Source organism: Myotis nattereri (assembly GCF_964212035.1).
Source record: "Myotis nattereri genome assembly, chromosome: Y".
In the NCBI taxonomy this organism is placed as follows: Eukaryota; Metazoa; Chordata; class Mammalia; order Chiroptera; family Vespertilionidae; genus Myotis; species Myotis nattereri.
Window position 1 is genome coordinate 3,601,023 of NC_138094.1, and position 12,442 is coordinate 3,613,464.

Here is a 12,442-nt window from a genome sequence, read left to right on the forward strand (position 1 = left end):
CCTAACAGTTACCTTTTTTAAGTGTATAGTGCATTGTCACTAGGGACCTTCACAATGTTTTGCTGCCATCACCACCATCATCTCCAGAACTTTTCATCTCACCAAACTGTTGTACCATAAATCAGCAAGTTAGATACAAGATGCCTTAACAATCCAATTAATTAGGAGTCTTTATTATGCGCAGGCTCAGAGGGAGGTGTCTCCTAATTCTCTGAGCAAAGATCTAGAGGAAGTTTTCTCTATTTATACCTTTTGAGCACTTTGTCTGCAGATTTTACAAAAAGCTCTGTATAGGTTATTTTTGCAGACAGTTTGTAATCTTTAATACATAATGAACAAACACTTGACATGAGAATTGGGAATTATCAGCATTTGCCTATTTCGTTAGATGGCTAGCTTGCAAGGTCAGACAGTTAAGTTTTTATCTTTTTCTATTATTCAAACTAAAACAGTTATTTTACAAAATAAGGGACTATCTAAAAATAACAGAGTTGACCTATAGAACAAGGGACTGTCTAAGAATAACAGAATAGTTCAAACAGCAGTTTTCCAAAGCAGGGATAACTATGCTTCAAAACCAAAACTGTCCCCATTGAACCCTCTACTTCCTAGCCCCTCGCATCCACAGTTGCTTTCTGTCACTATGAGTGTGGCTATCCTAGGGACCTCATAGAGGTAAATGATACAGTACTTGTCTGTGTTGCTGGTTTGTTCCATTCAGTAGAATGTTTTCATAGTTCATCCATGCTTTAGTGGGTGTTCAGAATATCCTTCGTTTTCAAGGCTGAGTACCATAATATTCCATGGTATGGGTGGACCACATGTTGTCTGTGCACTCATCCAACGTGAACATTTGGGTTGGTTCTAGCCCTTGGCTGTTTTGAATAATGCTGCTATAAACATGGTGTGCAAATATCTGCTTGAGTCCCTGCTTTCCCTTCTTTGGAGTATAAATCCAGAAGAGGGATTGTTGAAACTTGAGGTAATTTCATGTTTAATGTTTGGAGTCTATGCTGAGATATAATTCGCACACTATTCACCATTTTGAAGTGTACAATTCAGTAAGTTTCTCTATATTCACAAGATCATGCAACCATCACTGCTAATTCCAGAAAGTCCTCATCAGCTAAACAGGAATGCTCTTTTCTCAGTCCTTCTTGTCTATGTTTTGACTGACTTCTTGACTACTTCAGTGTTTGTTCCACTCACTGTCAGTGGTTAATTGGCTGTGTCTTTTTTACATTTTGATGCTCACTGAATCTGTACATTTCAATATGGTGAATTTCATGGTGTGTGAATTCCATATCAATTAAGCTGTTTTAAAAACAAAAGATATGCTGCGATGGTAGAAATGTGCCCAGGATGTAGGGAAGCAATGAGGTGGGTACACATAAGCCCCACCAGGAAGACAGCTTCTGCTCTTTTTTTTTTTTTTTTTTCAGAGAGGAAGGGAGAGGGAGAGAGAGATAGAAACATCAATGATGAGAAAGAATCATGGATCAGCTGCCTCCTACTGGGGATTGAGCCTATAACCTGGGCACTCATCTAAAGATCTAAGGGATTTCTTGTATCAGTCTGGGAGATCTGTCGACCTCTCCCTCCCACTGGGGGCCTCTCAGAATAAAGGCCTCTCAGTGCTCAAGTTGTGTGCCCTGATCCAAACTGTAACCTCCTGATTCATAGGTTGGATTCATAGGTTGACACTCAATCACTGAACAACCCTGGTCTGGCAGCTTCTGTTCTTCATGATTCTCTGAGGTGGTCCCTCACTTGAGAATCCGTATGTAACCCATGAAATGGCTTTGCTTTCACTCTGCTTCATGTTTCAATGGCCTTATTCCAAACTTTTCTAAAAGGGTTTAAGATGATAAATAAGTACATATGTAGTTTTCCAATGGTACACAAGTGATCCATAGAACTGTGATGAGGTGACCTCTAGACCAGTGGGTGTCAACTGGTGGTCCACAGACCACTGTTGGTCTGTGAGGTCCAAAATGTTGGCGACCGCTGGTTTAGGAAACCTTTGGAGCAGCTGTCACCAACTGGTGGTCCTAGGATCACTGGTGGTCCATGAGGTCCAAAAGGTTGGCAACTGCTGCTCTGGATCATCACAGGGGTACCCTTAAAGGTAACATTGCTTTTGTCAGGTGGTGAGAAGTGGGCAACTGAGTTGGGCAATATGTGAAGGGAATGGCAAGCTTCTGGAGTGTGTAACCACAGAAGGAGGGCTAGAACTGATCTCTACTGGAGCCTAAAACAAATGTGTCAATTTCTCCACCTTTCTCATGTTGGAGCTTTGTAGATGAAAGGTTTGGAGTGGGCCGGAGTCACATACCTATGACGTGAGGCCATAATGAATCAAAAGAGATTTTTATTTCAGGCACCTGGTTGCAGGTGGGCTGAGTCCAATAAAGGAATCAGTGGAGACTGAAGGGGGAGGCAGACTTTTCTTAATCCTTGATGACTGCAAGCCTCTCTGCTAATGTAAGGGTTAGGTCCGTCCTTAGCTCCTCCCAATGCCAGGTGTCTTCTGGTTATCTAAACTATGCAGTGCTCAAGGCTGCAAGCTTTCTGCAAGATATCTGTTAAGCACAATACGTTTTCTCTACCCCATTTTATTCTCTGTAACCCTTTCAGTAGAGTTTCTATGAGAGCCAGAAAGAAGTTTTGTGCCTCATGACGATGGGACATGGGTTATACACACTGTGGGGTTCTTTGTATGAAGTTCTGATTTAACAGGTCGTTGGCACTGAGCAATGTTTTAAATACTTAAACATTTTTAATGTGGATGTCACAATTTACGGGAGCACTTTGCATAGTCACTTCAGGTCTTCTGTTCCTTCTATTCCAGTATACATTCTGGGTGTGCACCATCACACACGCCCCCTAGCTTTCTTCACTCCTACCACTCTCCCTGCCTGGGGAAACCACCTGAACCAGTAGTCACCAGTCATGTGTCATTGCAAATCCTTGTTTCATTGGGTTGCTCAGCAAGCGATCAGGGCTGGAGCACCAAACTGTTGTGAAGAATGCTCTGAGCTGAGGACACAGTGACTTGTGTCATCGGGCTTTGCTAATGTCCCAGGACTGCTCAGCCTTAGAGTGTGTGCTACCAAGTGTGCTCCTGGGATTCAGAGGGAGGCCATGACTTTAACACCTTCGTGAAGTTTTATGTTCTTCCCGGTATTATTGTCATGAGCATACTGTGCGAAAGGTGGGGAACTTGCCCCATGCCCCTCAGCACAAGGCTGAGTGGCTGCCTATTGTGTGCCAGCAGGGCCAGCATGATGTCTTCCCCACACTTCAGCTTCCCCTTGAACCACACATTCCATGACCCTGAACTGCCACTCCGGCCCTCATGGCCCAGGACCCAGCCCCCACCGGCAGTCCCTACAATTATTTCAGAAACACTCAGCCCATGAAGCTCACTCAGACTGACCATCTAATTCCAGCCAGCAGGCTATTTAATTTTTTTTTATTCTCACTGAGACTATTTTTTTCTATTGTCTTCTAGAGAGAGAGTGGAAGGGAGGGAGGTAGAAGTGGGGAAGAGAAACATCAAGGTGAGAGAAACACATAGATTGGTTGCCTCCCACATGCTTCCCTATTGGAGCTGGGAACCTGCAACCCAGAAATGTGCCCTTAACTGGGAATCGAACTCACAACTTAGTCCACAACTGAAGCTCTAACCTCTGAGCCTAATCAGCCATGACCTGCAAACATGCCATGTATCTAATTTTTTAAAGTATTTTATTAATTTAAGAGAGGAAGGGAGAGAGAGACAGAGATAAAAACATCAATGATGAGAAACACTGATCCATTACCTACTGCTCCCCTCCCATTGAGGATAGAGTATCCAACTTGGGCATGTGCCCTGACCAGGAATCGAACCTTGACCTCCTGGTTCAGAGGTCGACTATCAGCAACTGAGACACACCAACCAGGCCCAACATGCCATTTAAAGTGTTCCTTCCACATAATTTTTTCAGGGTTATCTGGCCCCAAAGAATGATCTTTATAAATAAGGCATCTTCCCTGAATATCTGGCCACGAGAAGGGATTGCTTGTATCAGTCTGGGAGATCTCTCGTCCTGTCCCTCCCACTGGGGACCTCTCGGAATAAAGTCCGAACCCCTCAAAGCTCTCCATGCACTGGCTTCAATGTCCATTCCTGTTCACCCTTTATTCATTTCTGTGCTTGTATCACTGTACAAGCCCCCATTTCTCTCCAAATTAAAATATAAAAATATTCCTGGTAATCCTGACAGATGCATCTCGTTTTATCTTCCCAGTGTATTTCAGGATGGGCAAAAATAAGATCCTGCTACATACTTATAATTTTCTTAACCTCATTTTGTTTATTTTTAATTTTGTATTATTAATTTGTAATTGATTTTTAGAGAGAGAAGAAGGCAGAGGGAGAATAGACAATCATCTATCAGCTGCTTCCTGCATGCCCTCTAATAGGGATCATGCTGGCACCTCAAATATGTGTTGTGACCAGAAATCATACCAGCAACTTTTTGGTGCACAGGACAATGCTCACCCAGATACACCACAATAAGCAGGGATCTTATTTTCATTTTAAATGCAACCCACTATGACCTCTTCCCATGGTACTGAATACTCTTCTCCTCTAATGTCTGCTGGGTACTATAGTGAATGAATTACTTTAATACTAGGTATTGCAGAATATTTGTGTACCAGAATTAATCCTCCATTGCTTCTCGGGTTTTTATTGTTTTTATTTCAAAAAATTTTGCTCATGACAAATAACTGAAAGTTTTGAACAGCCACAGATTATTTAAAAAATCAGCCCAGCTGGTGTGCCTCAGTTTCTGAGCATTGATCTATGAATCAGGAGGTCATTGTTCAATTCCCATTCAGGGCACAATCAGCCTGTGTTGCGGGCTAAATCTCCAGTAGGGGGCATTCAGGAGGCAGCTGATCCATGATTCTCTCTCATCACTGATGTTTCTATCTCTCTCTTCCTCTCCCTCTCTGAAATCATAGTTTGAGGTCATAGAGCAAAGGAAGCCATTAGCACACGAATGCTGAGGGCACAATTCCTGTCTTGAAATACAGGCAGAAGGGAACCAAGATGTTTGGGGATTCCTGCTGAGGTGGAAAACTAAAGACAAGCAAGAAAGCAGAGATATTATCGCTCTTAAGCTGAGTGGTGGCGACAGGGGTATTTACCCCTTGACAGTTCATTGAGCTATACACTTAGATTTTGTGCACTTTTCTATATGAATGTGATCCCGCACAATACCTATAGCTTTAAAAACTCACCATCCCTCTGATCCCATTTTCCGTACGAGTTTGTAACTTGTACTTGGTATATTGTGGACATCTTCCCTTTGGTCACATTACTTTTTTTTTTTTTAATTTTCCTTTATGGTTGAAAGTATTACAGATGTCCTCTTTCCCAGTCCCATTAACTCCCTCCACCCTGCACCCACCCCAGGCCTTCACTGAACTATTGTCTATATCCATGAGTTATTCATATACATTCTTTGGTTAATCTCATCCCATTCCCCCACCCCCCACCACACACACATACACACACCTTCCCTCAGAGATTTGTCAGTCTTTTCTATGCTTCCATGTCTCTAGATCTATTTTGCCCATCAGTTGTTGTTGTTTTTTTAATCTTTATTGTTGAAAGATTACATATGTCCCCCCTTTCCTCCCATCAACCCCTCCAGCCCATCCTGTCCCACACCCCAGGGCTTCAGCACCCTAGTCTATGTTCATGGCTTCTGCATATGCATACAAGGTCCTGAGTTAACTACTCCCACCCCCCCCCCCCCCCTTGCCTTCCTTCCAGGACTCTGCACTGTTCCATGCTTCCATATCTCTGGATCCACTTCATTTGTCAGTTTATTTTATTCATTAGACTAGTGGCCCAGTGGACAAAATTCATGCACAGATGGGGCGGTTCCCTCAGCCCATCCTGCACCCTCTCCAATCAGGGACCCCTTGAGGGATGTCCGACTGCTGGCTTAAGCTGGATCCCTCTCGCAATCTGGGACTGCTGGCTCCTAACCGCTCATCTGCCTGTCAGCCTGATCACCCCTAACTGCCCTCCCCTGCTGGTCTGATCTCGCTTCCAACTGCTATACCCTACCAGCCTGATCTCACCCCCAACTGCTTCTGCCTGCCTGATCTCCCCTCAACTGCCCTTCTCTGCCAGCCAATTTGGTTCTAATTCATCAGTTTCTATGCCAGTCAGTGTCAAAAGCTCTGCCTCCTAGGCCTAGGCAGCCATTGGTTCTTTACACTTCACCCATATTTGGTTCTGATTGGTCAGTTTCTATACCAGTCAGCATTTCTGGGCCTATCAGCAGGGCCTGATCAGAAAGGCAGGGCTTATCAGCAACCCTGGTGGAGACGGGAGAGAAATTGAGTCTCTGCTGCTGGCCAGACTGGGAGAGAAAGAGAGAGGCAAGTGTTGATCAAAAGCTGCCACAGAGGCAATGGACAGTCCCTGCTTCTCTCTCCAGGCCTCTTTCTGGCCCTGATTCGCAGCCCCCTCAGCAGTCAGTGCTGACTGCAGGACTGACTTCTGGTTGTTTGAGCCTTGGTAGTTACCAGTTGTTAAGACCCAGAGTTTTTATATATTAGAATTCTACATTGGAGTGAGATCATGGGATACTTGTCTTTCTCTGACTAACTTATTTTGCTTAGCATAATACATTCCAGGTTCCTCCATGCTTTCTCAAAAGGTAAGAGATTCTTCTTTTTGATAGGTGCATAGTATTCCACTGTGTAATCAAAAACTGTTAAATGTTGGAGAAGGTGTGGAGAAACTAGAACCTGAATTCATAGCTGGTGAGAATGTAAAAAACTCCCAACAGGCATTTCCTACATTCATTGCAAAAGTGTAGCCGCTTGGAGAAAAAGCTTAGTACTTTGTTTAAAGTTAAACACACATACAGTTACAGCACGACCCACGGGTCTCACTCCTAGCTATTCACACTCTGTAAATGAGAACATACACCCATTCAAAATTTTAGACACATGTTCACAGCAACAGAATTTATGAGCGCCAATACTTAAAATTGATCCAAATGTACCCAAATTGATGAAGGGATAAACAAACTATGGTATATCCATACAATTGAAGACGGCTCTTCAAATTGAAAGGAACAATCTGCTCCCAGGAGCCGCAATATGGATGACCCTTGAAAACATTGTGTGAGATGAGAAGGGCCAGACAGCAAACATCACACCGAGTACAACTTGGCTGCACTTGTAATGTTGGTGTAGAGCTCCATTGTATGGATGTAGCATAAATTATTTCACCAAACCCTATTGTTGGGTTTGACATGGTTTCCCATTGTTCAATGTCACACTGTGCTGTGATGCCCATCTCTATCATATCTAGCCAATCTAATTGGGTCTTTCAACAAATGCCTAGAAGTGGAACTGCCTGTTTGAAAGTTTGAACATATTTTTGTTGATTTTTGAGTCAGGGAGGGAAGGAGGGAAGGGAGAACATGGATTTGGTGTTCCACTGACTGATGCATTCATTGGTTGCTTCTTGTACGTGCACTGACCAGGGATTGAACCAGCAACCTTGGCCTGTTGGGAAGACACTCTAACCACTTAACTACCCTGCAGGGTGAAAGTCTGTATATTTTAAGGCTTTCAGTAAAAATTGCCCATGGACCCTTCACCAGCAGAGCATGGGGGTCAAGTGTCTCCATTCTGGAATATGGCATTTCCCTCTCCAATATAGCGCTGCTCACCCTCGCGGAGGGGGGTATGGGGGGGGGGGGCGGGGCAGGGATCCAGGTCTTGGGTCCCACCCTCATGACGCCCTCTATTCGTTTGCAGTTCCCCTGGATACATGGCCATGACCTCGCTGGTCAACAGTGCCAATTGCCAAGTAGCGGGTTTCGCTGTCACTACCGTAGGATGGATCTTCTCCATGACTTGCATGGGCCTGGCCGAGTGGCGGGTGTGGTACGTGGACAACAGCTCCGCCCCCTCCCCGGGGCTGGCCTGCATAGGGATGTGGAAGGTCTGCACTTACCAGCTCACCAACCTCCACAGCAGGCCCATCTCGTGTCACAGCTACACCTACAATGACACCTACCTGCCGCTGGATATCCGCATCGCTCAGAACCTTCTGCTGGCCGCCAGCCTGCTCGGGCTCCTGGGGAAAGTGCTCACGGTCATGGGCCTGTGGAGAGTGTACGTGGGAAAGCGTCAGGATGACAACACCTGCAATCTGTTATTCGCTTGCGGTGTCCTGAGCATCACAGCAGGTGCATTTATCTTCATTGTTGTAATCTGGAACTACCACTCCGTGATGAATGAAGAGGGCATACCCTTCCCTCCATCCTTCCACATCCCCTTCAAGCCAGACCGGCAGGAGATCGGCAGCACCGTGCCAGTGGCAGTTCTGGCTGCCTTCCTCATGCTGTTGAGTGGGCTGCTTACCATCTCTTTCCAGCGACCCCCCAACAGCCAAGTGTACCCTGAGGTCTCACAAGTGTGAAATTCCTGGTTGCATAGCTCTGCAAATCCATGAGAGCAGTTTATGGGGGTGAAGTATTGTCAGGATGCTCTATGAAATAGTTCAAGGACTCACGACCATGGCAAGGCCATTTTGAGCAGAAAGTGGCCATTTGCTTTATGTTCAAATTGGACTCATTGATTGGTTAATTAACTTTCATTAAAAAAATCCCAAAAGACTACTGTCCACCTGTCTTCATTATTATTGTGTAAATAATTGATGCTATACATCTATTGTGTGGAAATGAGAGTTGCTGGGATTCTCACACCTGCCTCTCAAACTTCCACTAAAAACAACCAGCCTGACCTTCTATGGTATGGCCCTAACACCTCTCCACATGTACATGCAATTTCCCCAAATGTGCAAAAACAGAATAGTGGAAGGAACCCCCCTTCCATTACCAGACTCAACAATTATGATTCTGCCATATCCATTTTCTCTCTTCTTTCTTCCCTTCTTTTCATCTATTTTTCTTTCTCTGAAGAACTTTAAAGCAAACGCCAGACATCGCATTTCTTCATCCTTATACACTTCAAAATTAGTCTCTAAAAAAAGGATATTTCCTTGCATAATCATAGTATACTTTTAAAGTTAAAAACTTTTTGTTGTTATCATCAAATACTTACCAGAATTTTTAAATGCTTCAAACATAATTGTACAATTTTATTTATTTTATTACTTAAGATATTCACTCTGCCTCTTAAGTCTCGATTTAAAGGACTCCCCCTCCATACCTTCTTTGTTTCTTTTTTGTAACAAGAAAAAATATATATATTTTGGTTTGCTAAAGAAAATGAGTCAATTGTCCTGTTTTTAAAATTGCCAACTACCTCTTGAAGCTTGATTAGATTCTGAGTCAGCATAGGTCTTATTTCTACAAGTCTAGGTAACTGCTCTCAGAACCACACCTGATAGGTATGCCCTGTGTGAAAAAAATATTTCCCTGCTTTATGGGTGGTCCAACTCCCTTCCTGGGTAAGTTGTAAGTCCCCCCCGCCCCCAACACCCTCAAATCATTACATTGCAAAATCATGCTTATAGGCAAGTCAGGAGAGACAACAACTTCAGCTCATTCACTCACTAATGGCTTCTTTCAGCTAATATTAACTAGATGTCTTTCATGTGGGAAGTGCCTCTAAAAACATTCAATAAAGAACACCTGACCCACACCCTCTGCACAACTGCTCACAGCACCTCAGAAGTTTAAAAGTACTCAACACTAAAAAAATAACTTGGGGAGATCATTAATAGGTTAAAATTGAGACAGACTTGCTTTAATTTAGAGCTACAGGAGAGAAATCCAAGGGCTGACAGGAAATAACTTTCTTCTCAAAGAGTATTTAAGTCTCTGAGAGCATAGTGTTGGAAAAATTCCCCCTTGGGGCATAAGTCTATGAGGTATTTAAATATGTGTTCCAAACACATTGCCTGTGGACCCTAGAATGTACAATGTAACCTTTGCCTCTGGGCTTTGAATCCTATTTGTGGGCCATGGATTCTTCCCTCTTCCTTCTGATGGAAGAGTGTAGTGTAGAATGCTTTCCTAAAGCATTCTTTAGGAAATGTCCCTTTTCTGCCTGCCATTTTTTGCACACTGTCCTTAGACCTGGGAGGAAGTCACAGCCTCTGCATTGAGTTAGAGACCCTGGCTCCCCACTCAGGGGTTTGAAAGGAGCCCCTGCTTCCTGTGGGACTTTCAGGGCTGGCCTTGGGAGGAGTCTTATCCATTCTCCATGCAGCTCTGGGATGGCTGGGAAATGGTTCCTAGGGAAACACCGTTTCCCCAATGAAATCTGTTCTGAAGTAGGCCTCATTAATAGACCGATGATACGTATAAGTTTGAAAGAGGATGTGTGTTATTTAAGTGAGTCAAACCTCTGGTTATTTGAAAAAAGAAGCTCTTGGGAGACATACTTCTGATGAGGGCTGGTTTCTGGAACCCGATACCCTGTGGAGGGCGGCGCTCCTGCCTCCTGCTAGTCACGCTGGGGAATGATGGAACCGCTGGGGCTGAGGAAAGTGGTCTCTTGACCCCTCTTGGCCTTCAGTGTCAACAGAGAGCAATCAGACAGGTCATGAGGTTCAGACACAGAAGGTGAGGCAGCCACCAGGCGGGGTCTGCTCTGGGGAAGCAGGGAAAAGGGTTCCACACCCCTGTCAAGGGTGCTTTGGCAATGACTGTTTAAGGGACTCACTTTATTAATATTTCACAGGAATAAGGCAAGAGCAGGTGTCCTGCGCATTCCTCGCGAGTGCAGCACAGCGAGGGCACCTGAGGACAGTGGCATTTCTTTCCTTCTTCTCCTCCCTGGGAATCCTCCCAGGGCGCCCAGGAGCCAGAGGCTGCCATGTGGCATTTGGCTCAGGGCCAGCGTTGGACAGTGCCGGGCCTTTTGCTAGGGGCACCAGGCAGGGAGGAGTCTGGTGACAGCACTCGCGGAGGAAGATCCGCTGCTGGACAACAGCAGGTGCCCGTCACGGTGCCCGGTGAGCTGAGTGTTGACTCGCTTGGCCGCTGGGCCGCAATGGAGAAAACTCAGGGTAGACTTGAGCACCAGGAGGCATGGCGTTCTGTGGCAGCTCTCTGTGGACAGAGCAGGTGGCTCCTGCTTCCACTTGCGTGATTGCAGAGAGAGAGTCTAAGTGGCTTGTTCCTGGTTAGAGGGCCATTGGGACAAAATTCGGGATCTTCTGACGCAGTCCTCTGTCATAATAGTCAAAGCGCCATAACAGTGTTACCTGCTGCAAGTCTATTTCCTGCCCCTGAAACGCATTGTTCACCAGACTGAGGAGTCTGATCGGAGGTGTAAAGACCATCTCGGATGTGTGGACATCATCACAACGTTTTGTGAATGTTCTCCTGAGGACGCCTGCACTGATGGTTCCCTGGGGTTGCCTTTCCTGGGCACATTTTCTAAGAAGGAAGCTCCCCCAGCAGAGAAAAGCAGAGGAGCAGCGACCATGTGCGTGGGTCTCTGGGAAATGGGAAAAGTCCCTCTTCTACCATCTGGGGGAGCTCATGTTAGAGACCTAACTGTACAAAGCACACAGTTCCTACTGCTGCTCCAGCGGGAACATCCAGTACAGAGAAAACATCTGCCTTCTTTCAGAATAGCAACCAATACTTCCCATAATAGCTCCAAAATGGGACATCCCAATGGCCATTAGTGGGAGAACGGTATTCAGACTGGGAATATTCATACATGGAATACTATAGAGTCAACACAAAGGGATGACAAGGTCCACAACGCAGGTGACTCTAGAAACCCTTATACTGAGCAAGCAACCCAAAAACCCATGGTCAGGATGAGGGCAGAGGGGCAGGCACTCATGGCTATTGGGGAGTGGGGTAGGCATGAAAGAATTTTGGGGAGACAGGAATATTTTGTCTCCTAGTCTGAATGGAGGTTATGAGAGACTGATGTGAAAATTACTTGGGCTGCACACTTCATGGTAGTATGTCACAGTCTTTGTAAAGTATACCTCAACTAAAACCTAAAACAAAAAGAAGTAAATAGTGAAAATAAAAGCACAAGTTTTTCCCTCATTCTCACTGTTTGCTACCCCCCTTTGGTCCTTTCTTCTCCTCCCAGCCCACTTCCATCCCCAGCTCATGTGTCCCATGTGAGTTCCTAGAAGGAACTCTTCCAGGGAGATAGTAACGTCCAACTGGAAGCAGAGTCAGGTGACAGCCAGGACCCAAGTCAGTTTCACTCCAAGGTCCTGGTCCAAGGACACTTCAGGGAGGCCACCCCATGGCCTGGCCCTGGCTCCCTATCATGACACTTTCTCCCCAACACCGTGGCCCTTCTTCCAGGCTTTCTACTTAAGACTCTGATGAATTACAGTGACTATCTGGTCTAAGACTTCAAAAAGGACATTTCTATTATAGAAAGACCTCAACTTTAAAAAATA

At 45.1% G+C, this 12,442-nt stretch overlaps 1 protein-coding gene across 1 annotated transcript; it reads left to right on the forward strand.

The window, feature by feature from the left end:
* Window positions 1–7,861: 7,861 nt before the first annotated feature.
* Window positions 7,862–8,509, forward strand: LOC308512191 (claudin-34-like; the record flags this gene model as incomplete). Its single annotated transcript, XM_081081992.1, has 1 exon — window positions 7,862–8,509. The coding sequence occupies one exon, from the start codon at window positions 7,862–7,864 to the stop codon at window positions 8,507–8,509; it is 648 nt and encodes a 215-aa protein (XP_080938118.1).
* Window positions 8,510–12,442: the final 3,933 nt, after the last annotated feature.